Below are 27,449 nucleotides of genomic sequence, written 5' to 3'. Positions count from 1 at the left end.
AGAGCAGCGATGCTCAGGCCCCCGCCAAAGCTGGTCCCAAAAGGGGGTGACCAGGATAGTGCAAGTGGAGGGCAAGAAATGCCTTCTTTTTCCCCCGGAATCTGGATTATTCGAAAAATTCAAAATGAAAGGAAGAAAGAGAAAGGAAAGGAAACGAAGCAGATAATGCATTCATTCGTCAGGAACTAACCTCACATTCAGGACAAAACCAGTCCCCCTCTGGTTCCGATGTCAGTCTCAGACACTTAGCGTGATAAACCCGGGGACAGAGCTCACAGCAAAGGACTTGGCCTTCCCGGTGACAAACCCAGCAGTAGAAATCATTCCGTCCATCCTGCGGTACAACATCAACAGGGTCTGTGGTGAGTGGCTGCTTCATATAGTAAAACGGACCATGTCTTAGTTCTGACTGAAATGTAGGCAAGAAAGACAGGTTTGGTTTCAAAACAAATGTGCATTCTCAAAAGGAATTTGAACAAATACATCAATAACAACAAAAGAACATCACAGCATTCCACACATCCCTTAACAACCTAGCTTGGGTTACTCTACTAAATACACAGTCTAGAGGTCATTTCATACTACACATTTTTATTTCCTCTCCCTCTATTTTCAGAAGCCATGGATTGAAAAGCTGGTGTCTAAGATTTCAGAGGCTGCACCAGCAGAATAATACAATGGCTATAACCCAGGCATACCCAGGCTCAAATTTTAGCTCTACCAGCTGCATGACCCTGGGCAAATCTCCACCTCTCAGCTTCAACTTTCTCATCTGTAAAATGGAGATGATAATACCTAACACCGTGGTATTTGGGTTGGGAGTCGATGGGATGATAGAACATATGCACTGAACACAATGCTGCCATTACTGATAGACCAACAAATGAAGCCAAAACAAAGCCAACAAAACTATGGGAATTCACTCCAGGATTATTTCAACAGGCTCTCGGAGAATAAGTCAATTGGATTTGAGTCACACACACACACCCCCAAAAAAAGCATTTTTTTTTTATTCTACGCCCAACACATAAAGTATCTAAGCCAACTAGAGGCTTCCTGAAGCCATAATCTTCAACAAGATAGGTCCTCATATTTGCAGAGGTGCTAGATCTCCTATTCAGAATCACCAATAGCAGAAAGATGACAGAAGTGGCCAATTCATGGGAAGCAAAAACCCTTCCTGCTCCAGAATATCAAGAAAAATGTTTCCCTAATGATATATTATAGAATCCAGCAAACCCACATTCCAAACGCCTAAGATCACTCAAAAGAAAATTATCAGGAAAATACCTACTGGAAATCAGTAACAAATAGAAGATTTAAGAAGTACTCTAAAAAAATTCTGGGGCTGCCTGGGTGGCTCAGTTGGTTATGCGTCTGCCTTCGGCTCAGGTCATAATCCCAGGCTTCTGGTTCTCTGCTCAGCAGGGAGTCTGCTTCTCCCTCTGCCTCTCCCCCCCTGGCTTGTGCTCTATCTCGCTCACTCTTTCTCTCAAATAAATAAAATCTAAAAAAGGAAAGGAAAGTGGGGAGGGAAAGGAAAGGAAAAGGAAAGAAAGTATTAATTCTGAGGCTGAGGGCGGGCACCTGGGTAGCTCCGTCGGTTAAGGATCCCACTCTTCATTTCAGCTCAGGTCATGATCCCAGCATCATGGGATCGAGCCCAGCACTGGGCTCCACACTTGGCGTGGAGTCTGCTTGAGATTCTCTCTCCTACTCCTTCTGCCCCTCCGTCTCTCTCAAATATATAACATAAATAATTTTTTTTTTTTTTTTTAAAGAAAAGAGGGATGCCTGGGTGGCTCAGTCAGGTTAAGCCACTGCCTTCAACTCAGGTCATGATCCCAGGGTCCTGGGATCGAGTTCGGTATCAGTCTCCTTGTCCAGCAGGGAGGCTGCTTCTCTCTCTGCCTCTGCGTGCCACTCTGCCTGCTTGTGCTCTCTCTCTGACAAATAAATAAAATCTTTAAAAAAAAAAAAAAACTTAAAAAAATAAAATAAAATAAACTCTGGGAGCAAGTGAGTGGCTTGGCCAGTTAAGCATATAATTCTTGATCTCAGCTCAGGTCTCTATCTCTGGGTTTTGAGTTCAAGCCTCACACTGGGCTCTTGACTTGGCCTGTGCAACTTTAAGAAAGTTACTCAACCCTCTCTGAGCTTGATTCCATGGATAATGGCTCCGGCACAACCACAGGACCTATCTTTTGACAGTAAGCTTTTCTTCCTGTCCTGTCCTTCAGCAAAACATTACCGTTTCCTCCTCAAAGATCTCATATGTTGGTTACAGCTGCCTATTTTCTGTTGACACTACGAATGGGATCTTTCTCTATTCCATCTTCTAAGTAGTCATTGTTGGTACCTAGAAATGTGGTTAGACTTTTTAAGCCTGACCTCCGGTATATACAGCTCTAACATCTTATTGATTAAAAAGACCTGCTCTAAGCAACATCGGTTTTGTCTGTTCTTCTCTAGTATTTTTACACTCCTTTTCTTTTCTCTTTTATTTTAATGGGGCCCTTCTTTTATCCTGGGGCACCCCCCCCCAAGGATAATGGGAAAGAATGGTCAAGATTACAAGCAATCATGTCTTGTTCCTGATTTTTATTATGAGGTTTTAAGGTTCTCGAAATGCTTGCTATTTCTACACTCCTTTTTACCACGCCTCCCAGATGCTTCCTTAGCAGATCCTTGTTAATCCATCGTTCAAAGTCTCCCTACTCTCATTTCTACTAGGAAAACAACAGAGACTTTTTTTTCGTTTTTTAAAGATTTTATTTATTTGACAGAGAGAGCACAAGCAGGCAGAGCAGCAGGCAGGGGGTGGGGGAGAAGCAGGCTCTCCACTGAGCGGGGAGCCTGATGCGGGGCTGGATCCGGGGATCATGACCTGAGCGGAAGGCAGACACTTAACTGAGCCACCCAGGCGCCCCTCGACTAAGACTTTTAAGGGCAACTGCCTAATTCCTGAGCCCAGTTATTTCCCTGGTTCAGTTCATATACAGGCTCTATACTTGGGTTTCCAGGGAGTAACACCATTACAATTTTCTCCCCAAGTGTTCAACATACTCTCATACATTCTCTTCATTTTATCCTAACAACTCCCCAGAGAGGGACTCAGGATAGACACTACTGGTCTCACTTGACAGATGACAACACTAGGTTATAACAACCCAACTTTTCCTCGCCCTGATGCCCTATGTAAGACAATGTGAGCTGAGGAGAGACCCTCATGATGACGTGATCCTCTCAGAGAACATTCTCTGTAGGTCAAAATAACTTCTTTCACACAAAGAGCTGTGAAGGGGGGGTGGAGGAATCTGAAAATTAGGAAAACAACTAGAAATACCACAGAAGGGGACATAAAAGGAGAACATGGCAGGGGGCAGAGAGGGGGCTCTGACCTTCACACTACTGTTGTTCAGGGCAGAAAATTCTTTGAGGGACGGGGCCATCTTGCGCACTACAGCAATGTGTGGCAGCATCTGTAGCTAGATGCCCGGAGTGTCCCTCCATCCACACAACTATGATGATCAAAAATGTCTCCAGGGGCGCGTGGGTGGCTCAGTGGGTTAAGTCGCCACCTTCCGCTTGGGTCGTGATCTCAGGGTCCTGGGATGGAGCCCCGCGTCGGGATCTCTGCTTGGGAGGGAGTCTGCTCACCCTTCTCTCTCTGCCTGCCTCTCTGCCTACTTGTGATCTCTCTCTGTATCAAAAAAATAAATAAGATCTTTAAAACAAAACAAACAAACCAAAAAAAAAAAAAGAAAAAAGTCTTCAGATATTGCCAAATGTCCCTAGGGAGCAAAACTGCCCTTGGTTGAGAACCACCGATATTCAGGGTCCCCTCTCTGCCTAGGAAATTCTTGGTGCATTTGGGGCAGAAGAAAAGGGTGAAGGGGGGTTTTAAGGAGGGGAGCAGGAAGACGACCAAGAGGAGGTCAAGAAAGAAGAGGGAGGCGAGGTGTGGAAGGAAGAGGAGGAGATCCTCAAACGGAAAGAGAATGCTCACATGTCAAGCAAGCAGGATCTATTTCTAACCTGAGTGAGGTCTTCCAGAATACTTTCGTGGCTTTTGCAACAATGCAGTAAGCCATAGTTCATTGCCTGACTTCCTTTCAGCAAGTTAATAATAGGACAGGAAGAGCCGATCTAAACGAAACTGGAAGAATCGAACAGGCCAGCTAATCTCCCTGACTGGCAACCCAGGTCCCTCCTGCTGCGTCTGCAGTTAAGCCCCGCCCCCCCTTGTCCTTGCCCTCACCCCACACCTGGTGGGAGTGGGTGCTCCTGGTGGGGAGTCCTGAGGGGTGCGTGCCAGGCTGCCCCAAACCCTCTTCAAGATGTTCGCTCTTTTTTTTTAAAGATTTTATTTATTTATTTGACAGAGAGAGATCACAAGTAGGCAGAGAGGCAGGCAGAGAGAGAGGAAGGGAAGCAGGCTCCCTGCTGAGCAGAGACCCCCCGATGTGGGACTCAAGAAAGAGGGAATAGGCGCTCCTGTTCCCTCTTTCTTGAAGCAACATTGCTGTGGCTCAGAACCAGCCGCCTGGTAACCTCCGCATCCATCAGAGATCTGCCTCATCGGCCGCTTGCATTTCCTGCTCCATAAAAATAGTCCGATAACAAATATGGGACATTTAAAAAAGGAAAAACCTGGGGTGCCTGGGTGGCTCAGTGGGTTAAAGCCTCTGCCTTTGGCTCAGGTCATGATCTCAGGATCCTGGGATCGAGCCCTATGTGGAGCTCCCTGCCCAGCAGGAAGTCTGCTTCTCCCTCTCTCCGCCTAGGTTCTCTCTTCGTGTGACTCTTAACTAAGTAAAGAAAATCTTTATAAACAAAAAAAAAAAAGACGGCAAATAGCTGAAGGCTTTGCAGGTCATGTGGTCTCTATTACAAGGACTCCAGTCAGCCACAGTAGCAAAAGAGCAACCACAGACAATATGTAAATGAAAGAATGTGGCTGTGTGCCAATAAAACTTTATTTTCAAAACCAGGCTCTGGCGGCATCTGGCTCACAGGCTGTAGTCAGCTGACACCTGGTCTGCGTAAAGCAGAGACCGGGTCCTCTGGTGGGGGTGAGCACAGGGTGCATGTGGGAGACACGGGAGGACCACAAGTCCAAATTCTTACATGGACCACAGAGGTAACACACATGAAATGAAAACGGTCCTGGTTCCAGCCTTTGTTCTTCTCCACTTAAAGCACCAACGCTGCAAAATAGGTCTCTGCTCTAAGAAAAACTGCCCAGCCCTGCAGTGTGAGCAATGTCGCTGGCATTTAGCCAGGACGTTGGCCGAGACAACAGGGAGCAGCAGAACTCGGGCCCATCTTAAGGGGCAGCCCCCGCTCAGCTCCAGTGATGGAGACAGCGAGGCGAACACACACCCCCAGTGCTGCCAGAGCTCAGGAAGAAGCCAGCAAGCCTAGACCCCCCTCCGCTGTCCCCACTGTTAATACACTACCCCAGCCCAACAAGGAACTTCTGTGAGTATTTTTTAGTTGTTAAGACAACGCACGGGCCTGACAAGTAAGACCTAGCTCACCCACTTATCTAGCTCATCCTATACTCAAAGGCAGTGAGGGGAAGCCCCATCATTCCTTTTCCCTCTTTGATCGAAGGTATACCAATGGCTACCCAATCTGTTAACAGATTCTCAAGCCTTTAATGATGGGAAGGAGGGGTAAAACCTTTCAGAAGGGAATCTTCCTAGTCAAATGTCCCAAGAACCAAAAATTAGAGTGGCTATTTTGCAGTGAAGGTCCTAATGTCATTCGCAGAAAGATACTTCTTCGGACCTCTACCGCAGGGTATCTGGCAACCTGATCTTCCACAAAACGCCAGGAGTGTCCTTCCAGGCTTTAGGCTGTCTCTCCCCAGCCCAATCCCAAGAAAAAGCACCTCCAAGTTTTCAAACCTTTCCTACAGAGTGAAACCACTAGACCAAAAGGCTATTTAAAACTAACTGTAGGGGTGCCTGGGTGGCTCAGTGGGTTAAAGCCTCTGCTTTCAGCTCAGGTCATGATCCCAGGGTCCTAGGATCAAGCCCCACATTGGGCTCTCTGCTCAGCGGGGAGCCTGCTTCCTTTCCTCCTTTTTCTCTCTGCCTACTTGTGATCTGTCTGTCAAATAAATAAATAAAATGTTTAAAAAAAAAAAAAAAAGGTAATTGTAGGGGCTCCTGGTGGCTCAGTCGGTTAAGCATCTGCCTTCGGCTCAGGTCATGATATCGGGAGTCCCGGGATGGAGTCCCGCATCAAGGGAGTCTGCTTTTCCCTCTCCCGCTGCCCCTCCCCACCCCCCACTTGCACATACATGCTCTCTCTCTCAAATACATAAATAAAATCTTTTTCAAAAAAATTATAGGGCAGGCGTCTGGGTGGCTCAGTGGGTTGGGCCTCTGTCTTCGGCTCAGGTCATGATCTCAGGGTCCTGAGATCGGGCCCCGCATCGGGCTCTCCTCTCAGCAGGGAGCCTGCTTCCACCTCTCTCTCTGCCTACCTGTGATCTCTGCCTGTCAAATAAATTAATAAAATTGTTTTAAAAAATTAATTACAGGGGCATGTGGGTGGCCCATCAGTTGGGTATCAGCCTTTGTCTTGGGTCATGATCCCAGGGTCCTGGGACTGAGCCCTGCATCAGGCTCCCTGCTTGGCGAGAAGCCTGTTCTCCTTCTCCCTGTCTGCTACTCCCCCTGCTTGCTGTCGCTCTCTCTGTCCAGTAAATAAATGAAATCTTTAAAATAATAATAGTAATTATAAGCCTTAAATACTTTTTTTTTCCAAAAAACAAAGTGTGTTTTAAGGTTCCTCTTACAACTCCCCTAAAAATTACTGAATTCCTAATATATGAAAAATGGATGAAATAAGGTCCAACCTTAAAAATTCAACCCCTGGAGGCACCTGGGCGGCTCAATGGGTTAAAGCCTCTCCCTTCAGCTCAGGTCATGATCCCAGGGTCCTGAGATCGAGCCCCGCATCGGGCTCTCTGCTCAGCTGGGAGCCTGCTTCCCCCTCCTCTCTCTCTCTCTGCCTACTTGTGATCTCTGTCTGTCAAATAAATAAATAAAATCTTAAAAAAAAAAAAAATTCAATCCCTATCTCCATTTGGTAATAAAAAAAAGTCTACCAAAAAAGGAAAAATGGGGGGGGGGGGGGTTGTTGCTTGTTTTTATAAGCCAAGAAAAGCTTTATCCCTTTTTTGAACACAAAAAATAAATTAAAGAAAATAAGAAGAGGAGAGGAAGCATATTGATATATGCCGAAATTCAAAGGCACCTGAATGCCTGAAAGAGCCGGAATCAGTAGGAATAAGCAAAGCAAACAGAGTTTGACAATGGGGAGGGTTGGGGCAGGTGGAAAACTAGAACACCCTGTGTCTAACGGGGCAGGCTCAGCAAAAGAAATGAAATCTTGCCATTTGCAAAAACATGGATGGAACTAGAGGGTATTAGGCTGAGCGAAATTAAGTCAATCAGGTAAAGACAATTATCATATGATCTCCCTGATATGAGGAATTTGAGGGGGGCGGTGTTAGGGAAAGAAATATTGAAACAAGATGGGATTGGGAGGGAGACAAACCAGAAGAAACTCTTAATCTCAAGAAACAAACAGAGGGTTGCTGGGGGTTAGGGGCTAGGGAGAGGGTGACTGGGTTATGGACACTGGGGAGGTTATGTGCTACAGTGCTATGAAATGTGTAAGCCTGATGACTCACAGACCAGTACCCCTGGGGCAAATAATACATTATATGTTAGTAAAAATAATTTTTAAATATTTAAGAAAATAAAGGGGCAGGCTCTACTCCACTCCAACTATTGCTGGATTTTTCTGAGTTTCTGTAAGAACCCAAAATACAAGTTGTTACTTGAAATCTCATGATCTTCAAATGGTGGTGAATAAGAAATTACACTACTGGTAAAACCCAGCACTTACAGACCTACAATTTGCTTTTAATTCCATAATTTTGTAATGCTATAAAATTCTAGAAGAAAGAAAGAGGAAAAGGAAAGTGTCCAGAAGAAATTTTTTTAAAGGGATTTAAGTTCCCCTTAAGGAAAAACAGACTGTTACAGGAGAGAGGCTGCTGCTACAGTGCAAATATTATGTACTAGAATGAATTATGCGGTCAAGGGTCAGGAACGTCACTTCTTTGCAGGGAAGCCCGTTTATCCTCTGCCAACTCCTGACTGTTTGGCCCCAGGGAGTTTTAAGGCTGAAAAACAAACCTACAATCAGCCTTTTCGATGTTTCCAGCCCAAACCCCTATTTTACAAGATAACTAAATCTCAAAGCTGGGCAAGCAACTGACAGGGTCCCACACTGAGTCTCCCAGACACAGTGGGGCTAGAAAGAGCCAGATTTCTAGGACCGGACGGCATTTCCCCTGTGCAACAGTCCCATAAACTCTTCTATCAATACTGAGGATGACAAATTATTGAGAAGCATAATCATGCTCCATGTCTAGCCCCTCCCAGTCCCCTCTTTTCCAAACCCAGAGTGTGCTATGTATTCACGAGAAGCAACCCCAACCCCCCACCGTTGTGACAGCACCCACCAAACACTGGCCACTTTCTGGAAGCTGCCAGTCTGGAAGGGGACACGGACTGAAAAATGTGTCCCTGAGGTCATGAGCCTTCAGTGTTACAGAAATGGTCCTAACACATGGATGGGGACGGGAGAGAAGAAAATGCATGGACTCCCCAAGGAGATCCGCTTCCAGAAAGAGAGGTAGAAGCCACACTCCAAAAAGTGTGATTCACGTGAGCACACACAGGGAGAGGCCAAAGGAGAAGGCTTTCTGCAAAGAGGGGACACTCCGCCTCGTGCCTTCCTGGTACCTGGTAAGAGAGAGGTTGCCCAGGAAGTTAAATTATTAGCTAGGTTAAGGTTTGGGGATTATCTGTGGCCTTCCTGTTTCTTTCTCTTTTTATTTTTTTCTTTTCTTTTCTTTTCTTTTTTTTTTTTTAAAGATTTTATTTATTTATTTGACAGAGAGAAATCACAAGTAGTCAGAGAGGCAGGCAGAGAGAGAGAGAGGGAAGCAGGCTCCCTGCTGAGCAGAGAGCCCCATGCGGGACTCGATCCCAGGACCCTGAGATCATGACCTGAGCCGAAGGCAGCGGCTTAACCCACTGAGCCACCCAGGCGCCCCTTCTTTTCTTTTTTGAAGGGAGAAAATCTCTTCTAGAATCCAGCCCAGTGTGGAGCCCGAGGCAGGGCTCAACCTCAGGCGCCTTGAGATCATGACCTGAGCCAAAAATCAAGAGTCAGATGCTCAAGCAACTGAGCCCCCAGGCACCCGTCTGTGTTGCTTAGTCTTCACTGCCAGCAGCTATGGGATGGCTTCTGGGTGACAGGGATGCGTCATCAGTGCTTCAAGCCAGACCGAAGCAGCTTCTGAGGCCGAGGAGACACCTTAACTTCTCTGAACCTCCGTGTTTTCATCTGTAAAATGGTCACAATGCAGCCCTTTCCCACGGGGTTATTACAAACAGGAGCTCAGAAAAATGCCTTAAAACAAGAAGTGGCACATGGCCAACCCACGTCTCTTAGTATTATTATCACCAGCACATTGTATGTGCTTCTCAATCCCCGAGACATTTATTTAGGACTCATTTCTTCTCTTTTAACGGGATTCCCATCTCATTAGACCTTTACTATCCGACACAGTAGCTATAAGCCACAGGCAGTCAACAAATTAAAATTAAATTAAAAATTCAGTTCCTCCAAGAAACAGACTCTTAACTAGAGAGAACAAACTGCTGGTGACCAGAGGGGAGGTGGGGGGGTGGAGATGAAGTCAAGTGCACGTACTGTGAGGAGTACTGGGCATTGCAGGGAGTGTTGAACCACCACACTGTACGCCTGAAACTGACACTGCACTCGATGTTAACTGGAATTTAAATAAAAACTTATTTTTTTGGTTAAAAAAAGAAAAAAGAAAGGAAAAAAATAAAAATAAAAACCCAGTCCCTGGGTCACATTTGCCATCTGCAGGTGTTCAATGGCCACAGGTGGCTTGTGGCGATTACACACAACAGCACAGATCTAGAACATCTCTGTGGCTGCCGTTTCATTACTTCACACCAAGCTCGTGTGATTATTCCACTTGGGATCGAGCCTGGCTTTGTTTTTATTATCACGACTGACATCGTGTCGCTCATTTCATCACCACACCCCGTGAAATCCCATTCCTCCCGTTCCGGTGGCTAGGCCAACTAGGCATGAAGAGGTTAACTTGCCCACGGCCACGCCGCAAAGGCAGCGCTGGCATTTCGCTATATAATTTTGAGCATGGAAATAGATTAGTGTGCAGAAATGCACCCCTCTCCCAGTTCTGGACATTTAACCATTGCTAGGTTCTTCCCAGGAAAGCGACAACCTTGTTTTATTCAACCTCCGATCCCCAGGGCCCACTCTGGCACACCGTAATGCACGAGATGGATGAAGGCATCCCGAGGAATTCCTACCGAAATGCTACCAGAACCACCGGGGCATTCTGCTTCCTCCAGGGCTAGGAGATCTGATGTCGTGGACCACTAAAGCATCTACCATTTTTTTTATATCAGAAGAGTATTGAGCCTGCATCAGAGAATTTTAAAGCTAGGTCTCTTAAGATCTAAGACAGCTAATGGATGTTCCTATCTGGCTAAGAGGTGTCAGCTACAGGTGGACGGGTTCCAGAAAAAGACTCTGATCGCCCCAGGGGTGATGCGCAGTGAGAGGAAATGGTGACCAATTACCAAAGAGGACAGTAGACAATGGGTAGAGCCAGCAGCTGTGTTACCACAGACCTAAACCTGTTATTTTACAGATGAGAAAGCTGAGACCAGGAGGGGAGAGCCTGCCTCAGCCCCATCAACTACCTCCAGGCAGACCTCAGCCCCATTCTACTGACATGGCCTAGCAGGAAAAACTTTTCAGGCCACCTGGGGAAAACAGCCCTAGAGTGTTAAGTTAAGAAATCCAAGGAAAATCCCCAAATCCTATAGCACAGTATCTTCAGCTCATCTGGGTCACTGCCCTGTCCCCAAAACAGATCTGAAAAAGCCACTGGAAATTTCTACACAAACCCATTTGGAACTGCCCTTCTTGTCTTATACAAATGACAGCTAGAGCAAGGCAGCTTGTTAAATGCCAAGAACACAGGCTGTCAGAAACACCCGGAAAGCTACAGCACTGCTCACTACCGCCTTTGTCCTGCTGGTGTGGACGCCATTCCCAGCGGCCCTTTACCTGCTCCTTATTGTTATTGTTCAGTAAGCCGGGTTTCTTTTTCTTTTTAATGGGGCTTGTGGATGTGTCCTGTGGCGAGTGGCCATTGGAAGAATGCGGAGGGCTGGGGAATTTTCTTTTCTGGGCTGTTCTCTCTGTGGAGCCAGGATCTGAAAGAGACACACAGGACCACGTATTTTAAAGCAGTCATCAGGGAGGCCGAGGCCCCCCAGGGAGAGGGTGTGTGGGACACAAGACATTCCGACCCCAGACCCCAGACCCAATGCCGTTGTACTGTTCATTCGTTCATCTTCCTAGAATACACTCCCTCCATCCCTCTGGTTAACGGTCTCAAAAGACACACACTCTTTCTTCAGTCTGCATACCATTTTTGTTAAAATTTTAATTCACTGCGATAGTAAAAAAAAATTGAGAAACTTCACATAATCCACCTAGACTTCTGGCTTTTCTTAACAAAACAAAACACACACAAATTGGGGCCTGCGTGGCCTTATGGTCCCAGACTGCTCTGTGTATCAACCAGTGAGCCATTTATTTAGTTGGAAATGTACTCACCATTTTGCCAAAATCCCCACCCTTCTCTACAGTGTCCCTGCTGACCGTGAGTATCACAGAGACCATCCTCATCCCAAAGAAGTATTTCTCCTGTACCCATGCCTGATGGCAACAGCCAGGAAACCAGGAAGGACAGCCCAGAAAGGCCACACACTTCCAGAAATCAAAGGCATACATACTTCTTTGTGAAAGACGACAACAGTGATGGTGGTGTGCTTGTTTGGGACTTTCCTCCAAAGGGGTCAGACACAAAGGACATTCTCCTGGTTTCTCCTCTGTGATGCACCAGCCCACCAACCCTTGCCGATTCATTCCCTCCCATTTTTACTCTCCCAGCGTCTCATTTAAGCCCAGAGACTTCCACCAGCACCCCATCTTCACCTGCAAGGCCTTGGGTCCACTCCATGCCCTCCGGTTGTCTCATTAGCGTCGGGACGAAGTAAGGGCCCAGGGTGGTGTGCCTTACATTCTGAGAAAGAGAAGTTACAGGCACAAAGAAAGACAGCTCCGTGAGAGCACAGGGGATGGGGTGGGATGTGGAATCCAGAAGGACGACTATCCCCAACGCGAAACTGACGATGTGCCTCCTCCAGTTTTAACTCACAGGCAAGCCCCAGCATGCGGGACGCGCCGTGCGTCACCAGCCTCTGCGTGTGGACAGGGGCCCCTGGGCAGATGAACACGGCCCAGTACAGACACGTGCGAGGCCTCCTAGGGGTCTCCTTCTGCCTGAAAGACCATCTTCCAAGCAGGCTCATTAAAGGAGACCGTGAACGACTTCGGCAAAAGCTGATCCACAGGATGGAACGTTCCAGTCTCACCGGGCAACTTCAGAAAAACCCCGAACAAGTGTTCCGGGTGCTGCACTGACACACAGCCCCATGAGGAAATGAAATGCTAACCACAGGCACCTTGAGGGAGACAGACCCCAGAGTTCGGAGGATCATACCACAAGTGGAGGCCCAGAGAACCTGAAGGGATGGCCCCGAGGCACATGGGGAAACAACCCTAGGGTGTAAGAAGGAAAATCTCCAAATGCTACAGCACAGGAGCTTCAGCTCAATTGGGTCACTTCTCAGCAAGTTAACAGGAAAACTTCCCGAAAAGGCAGAGCCTGGACCTGGCGTTCCCCTAGAGAGAGCCTCCTCTCTCTCGTGCCCAGCAGAGATCCTTACCCCTCTCCGCCCTCATCCGTGAAGGCTCACTTCCTCCACCTAGAAATGCATGCTAAGGATACAGTCACAGGAAGCAAAGCACCCCTAAGGTGATTCAAATGAGACACCGAGTGTTGTATCCACATCTGGAAATAACGACCATGTCCACAAATCGAAGACTGGTCTAATAACATACCATAGGCACACACTAGAATATTCTTTCTTCATTTCATTTTTTTACATAATCTCCTGCCCAACGTGGGGCTTGAACTCACAACCTAGATATCAAGGGCCACATGCTCTATCAACTGAGCCACCAAGGCTCATAAAGGCACATAAAGTCGAATATTCCCCAGCCATTAAGAATAAGGAGGCACCTCTATGCAAACAGATCCATGACTATCTGCAAGCTTCTGCATCAGGCAAAAGAGAAGGACACACTGAGCACCATTAAAAGACTGACACGCACACCCTCCAAAAACAATGTTAGAAATCTAACTTTGCACAAGCCTAGAACATTCCCAGATGAACACAAAACTACTACGGAGTTCTCAACTGGGACGAGCAGCTGCCCGGGGGTAGGGAAACATGCAGGAGAAAGGGGAGGGATCATTTTCACTGTGTACCCTTGTAAACTGTATTTATCATGAGTGTAGATGACTTTATCAAAATAAATTTAAAGTGAGGCATTTAGGAAGTTCAGGAGCATGCAAAAAGGCAGCAGGTACAAACCAAAGCCAGGAACAAGCAAATGACGGAAGGCCTGATTCAGGAAAAACAATGTCACCGGAAGGACAAAGCTGGGACCCACCACCATGGGCTTGGGGACTGCAGTCTGGGATTTGTTCAGCGTAGAGCTGGAAAACCCAAATAACCCTGCTCAAATGTCAGAGTATGTGTGATTAAGAAGGGTGTTTTGGTTGGGCGCCTGGGTGGCTCAGCTGCTTAAGGGTCTAAATCTTGATCTCAGCTCAGGTCTTGAGATCAAGGTCAGAAGTTCAAGCCCCATGCTGGACTCCACACTGGGTAGTGGAGCCTATTAAAAAGAATTAAAAAAAACAAAAAACAAAACAGAAAGGTGTTTTGGGGGCCCCAAGGAGATGCATCCCAGAAGAAATGGTACCTTGACCAGACAACACTGAAAGCAACTAACTAGGCAACACTTTTGATACTTGTTACATTTTGTTTCATTTGAGGATAGGTATTTTATTCACTTCTTTATTTCAAAGATTTACTTATTTGAGAGAAAGAGCACGCGCGGGGTGGTGGGGGGTGACATGGGGCTTGAAGTGGGGCTCGACAAAGGGCTCCATCTCATGACCCAGAGATCATGACCTGATTCGAAGTCAAGGGTCAGATGCCCAACGGACTAAGCCGCCCAGGAGCCCCTGAGGATAGATTTTTAAAGAGGAAAGGACATGAGCAAAAACACATCAGCAGAAAAGTTAAGGGCACATTCAGGACAAAAACAACTCGTGTCTTTCCATGTTTGTTAATGGAGCACACTCATTTTGGAAGGGACAGCTTTCCTCGTTGCAAGGACCACCTGGGCATCCTCCTACTCACCGCCAGCAGCGCCCCCAAACACACTGACAACGAAAGGCACCCCCACGTCTTTCCCAAGCACTCAGAGAGGGGTGGTACCAGCCTCCTGAAGAATCACTGGGCTAGAACAGGAGAACAAGGCAGATGATCCACACAGCATAGCCAACACTTAACACAGCCTTTGGGAGCCAGAAAGGACAGCAGCCCCTCCTTGAGCATCTAAGTTACCTGCCAGTAGCTGAGAACCCCCTGGGACGATGGATCCCAGGAAGCAGTCTCCACACTAGCAGCAGTGGCACCTGGGAATTTGTAAGAAATGCACATTCTCAGGCCCTACATCAGAGCTATAAATCAGAAACTCTATAGAGGAAAACCTGGCCATCTGTGGTTTAAGGAGCCCTCCAAGGAATTAGGGAGCACACTGGTTTCAGATGCTCTAGAATGTGTGTTAGGGGAAGGCATTCGAGGCTCTTTCTCACTCGTGTGGAACAGGATTCACTACTGGTAAAGCCCACCTCCTCTCCTGCCCCAATGCCACCTGAGGGCTTGGCCTGGGGCTAAGGGAACAGAAGCTGGGCAAGGAGGAACAGCAGGAGAATAAAGACAGCGAAACAGGAGAAAACGCCAGGCTCCATCTACAAAATGGGAGAAGGGAAAAAGAGACCAGGCTGAACTTCTCCTATGCAGTCCGTGAACGTGTTCCCGGGACCCACAAACCACATGCCACGGTTCTGTACAAGGAGGCAACTTCTGTAGGCCACGCCTACTCTACCTAAGTGAGTCATCAACACTAAAGATTAAAACTACACAACCAGACGACCTTAAGGTCCCTTCTGAACTTTGAAATTCATTAATTCCAGCGGAGAGAGGGGAGAAATACACACAGAAGCAATTTGAGCCAGAGACAGCATTTTGTCCAAGCCCAGCAGGAAACCAAAGGGGAAACTGGAGTCCTGCTCAGCGAGGAGGGCTCTGACCAAAGGCTGCCCGTACAGGAGAGGACCCCAACCTTCTAATCCCAGCAAACCACAAAAACCTCAGTTCTGTTCCTGGCTACAAACACACCGACTCCCTCCAGAGCTAATGAGAGATCGGCGGCTGCGTCCAAGGGGCAAGAGTGGAACAGGACCCAAGCAACAGACACATCTGTCAAAGGCAGAGGCTTTCCGCGAGGCTCTGGAGGACAAAAGCGAGAAACACCAACTGGCTTCACAGACCTTCGGAAGTCAGCATTCTGAGTTAGAAACCAGACCACTCCTAGGCCTTGGGTGGTGACAGAATGGTGGGCGTGGGCTTTGCTGTAGCCATGGCAACAAAGCCGCCTGTGTAGGACCTTTTCCAGAAAGCTGAGTCAAGTTTTTTTTCCCCCTTCTTTAATGATTTAATTCTGACGAGGATTTATTGCTAAATGCATCTCCTCTATAAACTTGGAAGGCTGACAACAGCCACCGTGGACTGAATCACCAGGGAAATGGCTCAGCCTAGATCTGAAAGTCCTTTCTGTGAGGCAGCAGGGCCTGGCGCCATTCCACTCTGGGACAGGCCCACCAGCGACCCTCTCTGCCTCCTACCCCCTCTCCCTCAAAATAAGTCTGGTTCTGAAGGAGTTAACATGGGCAAGGGAGGACAGCTCCTCCAGGCAAAGGACAGAGCGGTGACTCAGGAGAACAGCTTGGCATGGAGCAGGAAACAGCAGAACTTTCCCCTCCTGTGACATTTCAGTGAAATCTTAATAATATGGGAAGGCCTACGGGGTATTAGGAACCAGGCATTTGATGAGATCCTTCTCCAACCTGTGTCTCGTGAACTGCCAGAAATAATCCCACTCAGCCCCTCCGAGATGTCCCCTGACCTAAGCGACACCGGAACTTCAAGATAACCCAGGCTTTTAGCTTTCCTGAGCCACAAGTATTAACAGCTAAGGCTTTCTCTTATTACATACAATGTAGGGGGCCTTGTTCAAAATCCCTTTGGTGTACTTCCCTCTAAGTCACTTGCCCAAGAGGACACAAGAGGCCAGGCGGCTGGGATTTGAACCCAGGTGATGGGACTAGGAGGCTCACACAGGGCCTCACACGGAGAAGATGGCCTCCTCACACAGGGTCTATGTTTCCCAGCACACTCTCATGGGCCTTTTTCCCTCACAACTGCAGGGGGCGGCCTGGGGCTTCTTGGCAGGGTGGTTGAATTCCCCAGGAACTGCATTCACCTCGCCATGGTGGCACCACCCGGAGGCCCAGACCACAGAACAGGCTGGGTGGGGGCAGGGGGCCTGCGTGGTCATTTCCGCTCCCGCGGCGCCCCTCTCCCCCCACGCCCCCCTTCCACTCTCCATCCAGGCCTGCCAGACTGGGCCACGGCGGCACCCCAACCCCCACCCACATCCGGCACCTGAGTCACCGCCTTTGACATTCTCCAGAGTCTGGGAAATGACACACCATGACAGGGAATTGTCTCCTCGGGAGAGGGAAAGGGCCCCCGCTGAACTGCCAGGCGCTTCCCCAGGAGGATCAGCCCTCTGGCGTGTCTCTGTGGGCGTTAAATGTCCTTCATGATGTGGACGGAGAGCCTGCGGGGCCTGAATGAAGAGAAAGCCACTCAACAAACGGGCCTTGTGGGCCACAAAGGAAACGGACAGTCTCACACAACACGGGACAGCTGGCCACCCCACCCGGAAGTTGGACCGCACGTTCAGAGAAACCGGGTCCCAGCAGTGCAGCGCAAGGAAGCTACTTAACCTCTCTGTGCCTCTGTCCTTGGGCAGAGTGGAGATCAGGGCACCTTAAGGAATTACAAAAGGATTAAATGAGTCTAGTCCCGGGAGGCTCTCAGCATAATGCCCGCAAAGAGCAGCACTCCAAGAAGGATAGATGTTTTTTTCAAACCAACAATCATCCCTCCTCCTCCTCCTCTTCACCTCCTTACCCACCCCTCCCATTGCAAAACCAGGCCTAGTCTCCTCAGAAGCGCCTGTGAAGGTCAGAGTTCTGGAAACGTGGAGACAGGACCGAGCCCAGGACATGGCTTCTCCATTTCCATCAGACTGTGAGCAGTCGGGCTGGCCTCCCGGAGCTGCGAAGGCACGGTCGGGCAGCAGAGGTCTGCGCCGGCTCGGGCTCCCGAGGGCGCGCGCAGACAGCACTCCCGGTCCCTGCCAGCCCTCTCTGCAGAGCCCACTGCCAACAAGACCACTTGCCGCTCTCCCAGAAATGGCAAAGCGCAGCTCAGCTTATCATGTCAGCGTGGTGCCCAAGGACAGAGAGCAGGTACCCAAGCAGGCCTCTGATCCCCGGGAACTGGAGAGCCTTCTCCAGCCAGTAAGTATATCATCATGAAACCAGAGCCTGGAATTTCCCTCGGGCCCAGAGCAGAAATGAGAAACGGGGAGCGAAGTTACGGGGACGAGAAGGGGGCAGCGTTTTCTTGCAGCAGATAATTCCCAAGCCACGAGGAACCCAGGAACGAAAACGAGTAATCCGTTCACTCTCCGAGTGTCTAGAACCGCACCCCCTGGAGACAGGCTACAGCCTGCCCGAGGGGCCTACACAGCCTCCTCCAGGACAGCCAGGCTTCTCCAAGGCCTCTGTGCCTGGGAATGTGAACTTCTCACCCGGACCAGGAAAAGAAGGGCTGGATGGGAATGAGGCCATGGAACAAAAGGGTCATTCTCAACATGGGGGGAAATGTCACTGTCGCAGGGATCCCGAGGACCTCGGAGGCAAAGCGAGCGAGGGGCAGGGAACCCTGGGAAGGGGCGCTTACCTGCCATTGAGAAAGCTCTGCTGCTCAGAGGCCCTCCCCTCTCTTTGAAAGAGAACTGAGGCTCTCCCACGGCAGACATTCCTGCTTCCGGATCCTCAGCAGCCTCTCCCAGGGGGAGGAGGAAGAAGCAAAGAGGACAGGCTAAGAGTCACCACTTACCAGGCCAGCCCCTGTCTTGTACGCACTAGGTGGCCCAGCGCGAGAAGGTCACCCTCACCTCTCTGCAGTGAGGCAGTCTGAGGCAGGGGACGCGCCTTCATGTCCCCAGGCTCTCGGCTCTAATTTATCACCCTCGACAGCCAGCAGCTCGACTAAGCCCAGAGTCCTCGCGCACTCACCCAGGAGCCATTTACTGCACCGGGTGGGAATAAATGCCGCAAATCGCCATTGTCCCACTGGCTGGAGTGGCAAGTCCAGAAGGGAGTGTGGTGGTTCACAATGGGAAGGTGTTTTGAGCTTTTTTTTTTTCTTTTCCTTAATAATTATCGAATTAACTTTACTTCTCACATGCCTCTCCTAGGGGCCGAGAAAGCCATCCCCCCCCACCCGGTGTCCCTGTGTTTCTCCCTCTCCCGGTCCCCACCCCGAAAATCAGGCAGACAGGGGAGCGGGGCGGGGGAAAGCACATTCACATGTTAAAGGAAAGCCTCCAAACTCCGCCGGCCAGGCTGAAATTGCCTGCCAGCCCGAGAAGAGAGGCTGATTTACAAGTGAATTCACTGTGTTGCCCTCAACAACTACAGGCAATTCCAATCACCCAGCCCCTTCTCCCCCTCCGGGGGATGAGGCCTTCTGGAAAACCGACAACATCGCAACAGCAATTTCCTGGTTCAAGAATGCCAAGCTCTTTCACACTGCACAAAGGGGGGGCGGGGGCAGGGCCCAACCTCAGGCCAGAAACCACTGCACCCCACCCACCCCCGCAGCAGGCCCAGGCCCAAAAGGCTGCATGCGTCCAACGTGTGTACATGTTTGAGGCCCTTAACTCTGCCAAGTCACCACAAAGAAAAGTGTGGAGTAACCGGCTGCCTTTGGCCTTTGCTACGTAGCTGGTCGCGCGGGGAGGGCTCCTCTGGTGACGCAGACCGTCTGCATTTTTTATCCGGGCTGAGCCTGGTCCCCACCCCACCCCTCACCCCCAACGCAGCTCAGCTTCTAGAAAGCTCAGGTGATGGTGGGTGGCTTTCAGATGGCGGCAGGGAGCCGCGGCCATCGGAGAGCCAGCTCAGAAATAAAAAGGCAACTCTTGTCTGTGGCAGCTGACGTGGGCAAGTGGGCTGAGGGGAGAGAAGGGAAGTGAGGAGGCTCAGATGAAAAAAAGGGGGCGGCTGGTCACCAGGCGGCACCCACCCAGCGCTAGCCTCGTGCAAGGGCACCTCAGGCAAAACTGGGGAAAGTGCTAAGACCCCGGGGGAAGAGGGGACAGTTAGCTCATGGTGATCCTTTGACTCAGCAAGGATTTCAGACTGAAATGCAAAAAATCGTCATGCAGCCGTGAAATGGAACGAAGAAGAAATCTCGGCTTTCTGTCCTGGCATGAAAAAAGGCCAGAAATAGACCCGAGTGAAAGAAACTGGGGCTGTGTAGGCTCTGGGTTTGCAAAGGCCTGGAGGAACGCACCCAGAAATCAGGAGACGCTAGACTCATCTTTTGGTTCTTTCTGACCATGGGTTGGACCACGTAAAATATTTTTAAGTGGCGGTGAGAGCATGGAGCTCACCCCATGCCAAGGCCCACCTGTGCATTCCCAGGCACCCAGCACATGGAAGCAGCTCAGGACATGGTCCCGGCATTCGCCAGGAGCTGCCTGGAGGAGGCCTGGGTGTTCAGAACAGCAGAGAGCAGTGGTTCTCCCCAGGTCTCCCCAGGAGACACTTGGCAACGTCCGGAAACATTTCTGGTTGCCACAACGAGAGAAAGAAAGGAGTCACTCCTCGCCTCTAGTGGGTGGGAGGCAGGGATGCTGCGGACTACCCTACCCGGCACAGGACGGCCGCCCCACGACAGAATGATCAGCCCCACAATGTCAATAAGGGCCGGGGTTGAGAGATCCTGGAGTCAAGAAGCTTCCGCTAAGCTGTGAGTGGCCAGGCAGGTCTGACCTTGTGTAAATGCGCCACCCAAAGAGGCATCTCTACCCATTAAGAGGGAAAGTAATGCCTAGTATTTTACCAGACTGCACATTTTAAACAGAAGAAAACAACGGAATCAGTGAGTCAAAAAATCGAGTCACTGAGCAAGTCTCAGACATCTAGCCTAACCAGGGAACTGTAGGGAGAAGGTCCCCACCCTGGAGCGAAGGCAGAGAAAATTATAATAATCTTATAATATATAATATATAATAATAATAGCTGACAGTTGGAGACACTGTTCTATACACCATCAGTGTATTTACTCACGGCCTGGGTTCTACCAGAGGGTAGGTACTGAGTATTCCCATTTTACTGATGAAGAAACTGAGGCCCGGAGGAAAACAGGCCCGCGATGAAGTGGCCGGCCAACAGCAAGCGGATGGAAAATATATTCCACACAGTATGTGAGACGTATCGATTACACACAGACAAAAAGCTGAGCAGGAGAAATACGAGGTCTGTGAATGACACGAGTCAGAAGAAAGGGTGTAGTCAGCCAGAAAAATATTTCTGTTTTCTTCTCAAACAAAACTCGGTGATTCACACCTACTATCTCTTGAGATGTGATTTGATGAGTCCTCTGAGGACTCCCTCCCGAGGGGTGGGGTTTCTGCACGCATCTGTTAGAGGCAGCTCAGACAAGCACATGGATGCGCTCAAGGCCACCTCCATCGAGGAAGCACGAGGGCGACTCACGGCAGCTGGCTCCCACCCCAGGGCCCTTCACTGCACCGGTCAACGGGCTTCCCTACAGTTTTCAGTGCTACCTTGCAATTCTCTATCACCGAAGGCGTGCTTGCTGTGGGCCAAGGACAGCCCAGCACTATTTATTGTTCAGTGTGTGGGCCCGGCAACCACACCACTAGGTCTGATTCCAAGTACCGCCACCTGCCAGCTGTGAATCCTCTGGCAAGTTCCTTGGTCTCTTTGTGCCTACGCTAATTCAGCGACAACCAGCAGAATCTTTCTAAAAGGGTTATTAGAATTCAAGGAGACAGCACATGTCCCACGAACAGCATCTCACTTTATTGTGAGAGCTCAAACCGGTTTCCCCAACTCTTTCCATGCCTTCCCCGCTGATTTGCACCAAACTAGCTCTTCCCTGACTGTTTCTGAAAAGGTTCACTGAAGGGAGCCTCCGTGGCTCAGTCCACTGAGCGGCTGCCTTCGGCGAGTCATGATCCCGGGGTCCTGGGATCAAGCCACATGGCAGGGAGTCGGCTTCTCCCTCTCCCTCTGCCCTTCCCCTAGCTGGTGCACACACACTCTCTCTCTCTCAAATAAATATATAAACAAAATCTTTAAAAAAAAAAAAAAAACAACAGTTCACCGAAGAGAGTCAAACTTTCGCAACAAGTCCTCTGGCTGGCACAGATTCAACCAAGCCAGGCTCGGCATCTCCTCCTCGATAAAAACCCCAACAGTCCAGGTGGCCCTCAGTACCCCATCCCTCCCTTCCCCACAGAACTTCTTCCCTCTGATTCCTCAAGTGAGGCTCTCAAAGGCAGGAAGAGGGCTGGCTTCAGATGGCTAGCAGGCTAGCTGTCGGCAGAAGGTATTATGGGGCCCAGCCTTGCAGGGTTCACGTGGTCCCAGGCACAGAACAAGTGCCCTGCAAAGGGGTGTTCCTCCCCTGCCCATCTTCTGCCCGTTCCTGATCAGTCCCAACTGTACTGCTGCCTCCTTGGTCTGAGCACCAAAAAGCCAGGAAATTAATTCACCTACCCTCAATAGCAGGCTTCTTCCAACCTGAATAAGATGGGCAGCCCCTGCTTTAACTACGTGAGGGACTTACTGCACAAACCTAACAGTTATCCAGACCTACAGGCCCTCACGCAGCTGCTCACCTGCTCTCCTCCATCCACTGAACCCTAACCACAGTGGCCTCTCACAAGACAAACTCCTGTGCACTTGCTGACGTTTCCATCTAGAATGTTCTATGCTCAACCTTCCCATACCTGGCAACTTCAGCTTTTGGCTCAAACCTCACTCTGCAACCTTCAGCCCTGTTACTATCCTGGAGAGAGAGGGAGTGAGTGAGTGAGAGAGAGAGAGAGAGAGAGAGAGTGTGTGTGTGTGTGTGTGTGTGTTCTTGCTGTCTTCACAACAGTGATCTCTCACTGAAAATTATCGAAAATTATTTTCTTCTTTTCCTGATTCACTTATTTCTCTGTGTCTCCTCCAGAAGGTGACCTCAATCTCGGTTTTTCTGTCTCTCTTTGCAGTGGCCCAGCGCGTGGCACCGGGCCTGGCTTTAGGGCCTGGCTCAGAGGTGTCCCCAAGGGCACACATCTGACCAGGTAAATGAGCAGTAGGAGAGGGTTAAGCAAAGGTCTGAGGTGTGCCAGCAGCCGTGACTCACAGGAAACTCCCCATCTCTGTCCCCAGCCTAAGAATTTTCTAAGAATTTCTCCCAGCAATCCACGAAGGCAGGGGCGGTATGAAGTCCATGGGGAAGAGGACATCAGAGAGGACCCGGCCATTTCAGGGTCCCAAACCTAGAAACCAGAGCCCCGGAGAGTGAATTCCCATCTCCACAGGTACTCGGCATTCTGTTTCTTGCCTAAAGAGCCCATTTCCCCCAAAAGGAGGGGATTAAGGATTTAAATACCGGGCGGGATGGGGCCGCCCAGCTACACACAATTACTGACAGACCAGAGGGGAAACTCAGGAGGTTTTTCACAAGCCCCCTATTTCCCAGCTCCGAATTCTTCCTGCGGAGAGCTATTGTCTCTGAGTCACCTAGAGTTAAAGAGAGGGAATGACTTTCTCCAGGGAAAACATGCTCCCTGCTGGGAGACCCCCCACCGTGATGACCATTTAACCATTTTTTTTTTAGTCCTGATTCTTGCCCTTTTTCTCAGCAGATCCTTAGAAAGCCCGAGGATCTCTTTTCAACCCCTCCCTTAATCCTGGCCCGGATGTAGATTCTGTCCCGGCAAGGGGATGCCAGGACCCAGAGGGGGCTTGAGCACCTCTGCAAGTGTGGGCAGGGCAGGTTCACCTTCCCTCCATCCCGCTCTCGGGTTTGAGTCAAGAGAACCTAAATCTGTCCCCACACCACCAAGCTTGACTGGAGTCTAGATTTTAAACACACGTGTATTCAATTCCCAGCAACGAGTGTGTCTGGTCCCAACTCAAGACCTTGCAACCTGTTTTCAGCCTGCTGTGTCTGTCTAGGTTGGTTCTTGGAGGTGGTTGAAGAGATGTAGGACAAAACCAGGTCAGTCTCATTAGGAACAGGGACCTAGTGACAGCTGACATCATGATCCGGGGACCTCAATGCGACGCAGTGTGTCTACAACCACTGCCCGGGCTGCTGGTAGCCCAATGAGGGACTGACTGCTGGCAGAATTCAGTCCGCTCACAGCTGGGAGACACTTTTTTTAAGATTTCAGTCACCGACATTTTAAAATTGGGGGACACGGCATCTAGAATAAATCCAGACTACTAACTTCTCTTAAAAACAAAAAACAACGGAACAGAAGACCTGGCCACACAGGGACGGTCCCCTTCTCCACATAAAACATCCCTCCCGGGCTGCCCACCCCCTTAGGACGCAACACGATATTCCCCATTTGCCAAGGCCTCCATTATTCTTTAACTGTCAAGATAATTAAATCTCTTGAAAATCTCTTAAAGGCAGCGTCAAGCAGAGAAGGACAAGGCAAATGCGGGGAGAAGAGTTAAGGGATGCTTTGCTAGGACAGCGAAGTTCCAGACAGTTCAACCCCATTGTGGTACCGCAGGGGAGCAGAACTCACCACCCCAAAATACAGCTCTTTGGCACAAGGATTAATTCAGGTGGGTTACTTTAAAGAACCTGCAAACAGGGCAGCAGCTCTGAAAACACCAAGTAAAAATCACCCTTTTGCAAGAGATGTTTTAACAAGCACCAGAAAAATCTCCATTTGTAAGAGTATCTTCCCAGTGGCACCAGGAAAAGGGGAATGACTAAATCTCTCGAAACTCTTATCAATGGAGAAGACAACGACTTAAATCTGCATAACAACCTGACCCGTGTTCCCTGTGTGTCTCCTGGGGACCTCCCCTCACGGACTCCCCACCCCCAACACCTTCTGTCCTGTTGCTAAAGACGGTGTCTGTTTCAGGTAATGGCTTTGGCCAAAGCAAGGAGCTACCCTCTTTCTGGGCCTGTCATATGAACAAGCATTAATAAACTTGTGTTTGTTTTCATCCTGTTAATCTGTCTTACATCAATTATTAGACCAGCCAATGACTCTAGAAGAAGAGAGAACTTTTTCGCCCCTATAGTATAAGTTAGTTTATATTTTTATAAGGGGGTAGAAAGGATAATTGAAAATACATCAAACTGTTAACACCGGTTACCTTGCTTGAGAAGATTTTTAGCTTATTCTTTGTGTATACTTTGCCTAGTTACAAATGAGATGAGGAACCGTTTGGAAAGACGGTTTCTCTCTCCCTCTCTCTCTCTCTCTCTCTCTCCATCTCTCTGCTGCTTCTCTGCTAGGCCCCATTTACTCCTGTTCTACATTTCACCTTGCATCTGAGTCAACCAAAGAATGATGTCCCCGTCTCAAGGGGGAAGCAAGACAGTGAATCATTCTCAGAGTTGAGTTTCGTCCTAGGCCCCAAAACACCTGAAAATATCTAAGAAGAACCGAATCCCGAGCTGGAGGACATGAGTTTCGAACAAACCACCGGCATCAACACCCCTGCCTTGGATGGTTTAAGGAGTAACATCTACTGTTCACCCGGATGGGACCCTACCCTGGATTCCTGAAGGGCATCTACCCGGGACCCTTGTCCAGTGTAAACCCCCAACCCCAAGCAGCAGGCGGACCCACCTCTCCTCTTTTCGCAGTCTCCCAGACACCCTGTCTGCCCTACTCTTTCTCTCACACTATTCAGGAAACTCGGCTCTCTTCCTCCTGTCTGTGTTTGATTCCTATTCTTCCAGAGGCCAAGGATCTTCTTGGTACGTCTTGTGGGACCCACTCTGGGTCCTTAGAATGGCCTGCCTATACCTCAAAGAGATGCCTTTCTCGTTTGAAAAGGAAATCCAGTGATCCATTTTCTTCCCTTTATGAGTTAATATTTCTTGGAAAATTTTTTTCTTTTTACCCAAAAAACACTGAGCAGCTACTACAAATCACTAGCACCGTGGTGTTCCCAGACAGACGGACCTGGTACAGACCTAGTGCCAAGCGAAGAGACACATAGGTAAATGAATTCGACAACAGAGGATTTATTTTGGGAGGCCAGGGAGACGGCGCCCCAGCACACCCTGGGCTATTTGCCTCCAGCTAGCATGTCGAGATGCCAAAGGGCCTGGCAAAAAGTCGGTTCAATGGGGCCTGGACAAGAAATGCCAACTTGAGAACACAGGGAGATAGCCATGCTCTCCCCTGGCAGAAGTTCTGGAAAAAACAAGAGGCCCAAGAGAGTCTGATCAAGCAAAACTTCATCCCTGATGTCATAATTATCTATTCAGCGTACTCTATGCTGCGCCAATCCCTGACTAGGTTATTTTCACCCACAGCACCCAGCACAGCACCCACCCAAGGTATTAAAGTTCCAAAGCAGTGCTGTCCCAACAGTGCTTCCTACAATGACAGCAACGTTCTACACCCACGCCTGCCCAATGAGGCTGCCTCAGCTCCACGCGGCAACTGGGCAACTGAAATGCGGCTGGTACTACTCTCATTTTTTAAAATTTTAATTAATGTAAATGTAAACAGCCCCACAGAGCAGACAGCATAGCAGTAAGCAGCTCTGTATTAAGCAGTCAAGAGAGCCAGCCAGACAAGCAAGCAGACAGGACCTCCTGAATCCTCCAACCCCATTCCCTCCCCTCCTGGAGGGATTTGCCAGGTGTCTTCAAGGCATCATGATCTGATGCCTAGACATAGGTTGATGGACTTGCGTTTGATTTCCTCCTCAGCCTAGACTAAAAATTCTCAAGCCTTTAGTATGTGTAAGAATGCCTGATCAGAGCTGATTACTGTACCTTCTTGGGCAATTTAAGGGACTTTCCAGGGTGATTTTGATTTGGAAGCCAAAGGACTCCATGGAAGGAGGTGTAAATGATGGCTTAGTAGGAGGGGGAAGGGCGTGGGTCCCCAAGCACGTGGAGAAGGTGAGGGCAAGGCAGTCACCTGGAGAGCAAACTCGAAGGACCTGCTAAGGTGTGCTTCAGCGAGGAGCAGGCGAGAACCTGAACTATCCCAGGGTCCACACTTGGCATGGAAGGCTGTAGAGGGCCATGGGCATGGCAGGTCTGCAGGGATGCTGACCCAAGCCTAGAAAGGACAGGGCGTAGGGCCTTGAATCTCTCTCTGCTCAAGACTGTAGTCCTTAGAAGTCCTTGGAAATTTCAAGCAGGAGCAGGACAATCGGAATTGTGTTTTAGAAAGGGCCCGACCAGAGTGGTATTACTACTTCGGGAAGGAAAGAATCAGAGGGAAGGGGGCCATTTCCAAGAGTGCTATGTCCCTGGGGGGGGGAGAAAGACAGGCCACCAATCGTTCCAGAGAGAGCAGACATCTGAGCTTGGGTAATTATTTCCAGGCACGGATTATGCTGGAAACAAAGCCACCCTCTCTAGCTGAAAGGCTGTTTTTACTTCGTTCTCCAGGATAAAAGTTCTATGCATCTGATAGACAAAGTCAAGCCATTCACTCATTCGTTCGAAATAAATATTTATTGCACACCAACCAGAATGGGCACAGTGGTAATAAAAGACCCACGGCCATAACACCCACCGGCCATAACGGGATCAAGAAAAACAAAAGGCAGGACCCGCCCTCATTGGGAGCCTTCGATGGGGGGGGGGGGGGGGGCCTGGGAGGTTAGGAGAGAAGAGAGAGGCGATCTCCCAGGTAGGAGCAAAGACTCTATGGTTACAGGTGCCACTCTCCGATCTCGAAGATCGTTGTGGCCCAAGTAGGAGAGAAAAGGGGAACCCAGAGCAAGTTGAAAGGGAGGGCAGAGGCCAACACGTGGGGCTTTTAGGGATCTTCAGCCTCAAACTAAGGAGAGAGCACTTAAGGGCTTCAAACAGGAGACGCTTCTTTCAGAAGGA

At 49.3% G+C, this 27,449-nt stretch overlaps 1 protein-coding gene and 1 long non-coding RNA gene across 25 annotated transcripts in view; one reads left to right on the top strand and one right to left on the bottom strand.

Annotated features, from left to right (window-relative positions):
• Positions 1 to 27,449, bottom strand: part of ZMYND8 (zinc finger MYND-type containing 8) — a 140,246-nt gene that overhangs the window by 76,875 nt on the left and 35,922 nt on the right. For 15 of the 24 annotated variants that reach the window (XM_032350427.1, XM_032350431.1, XM_032350430.1 and 12 more), the window contains 2 exons: positions 11,236 to 11,384; positions 191 to 409 (listed from right to left, as the gene is read on the bottom strand). In XM_032350427.1, the coding sequence (XP_032206318.1) occupies positions 191 to 409; positions 11,236 to 11,384 (368 nt within the window). Of the gene's footprint in view, positions 1 to 190; positions 410 to 11,235; positions 11,385 to 12,171; positions 12,260 to 16,927; positions 16,952 to 18,251; positions 18,907 to 27,449 lie in introns of those variants that run through there. The other 9 variants (XM_032350429.1, XM_032350439.1, XM_032350436.1 and 6 more) reach the window with 4 other exon arrangements.
• LOC116594864 lies at positions 22,571 to 25,740 on the top strand. Its single transcript, XR_004287451.1, has 3 exons — positions 22,571 to 22,923; positions 24,026 to 24,187; positions 24,876 to 25,740. It is a non-coding gene; the product is annotated as an uncharacterized LOC116594864 (long non-coding RNA).

Source organism: Mustela erminea, chromosome 7, assembly GCF_009829155.1.
Source record: "Mustela erminea isolate mMusErm1 chromosome 7, mMusErm1.Pri, whole genome shotgun sequence".
Taxonomy (NCBI): domain Eukaryota; kingdom Metazoa; phylum Chordata; class Mammalia; order Carnivora; family Mustelidae; genus Mustela; species Mustela erminea.
Note: the sequence above shows the minus strand (reverse complement) of the source record. Positions and strands in the feature narration are given on the sequence as shown.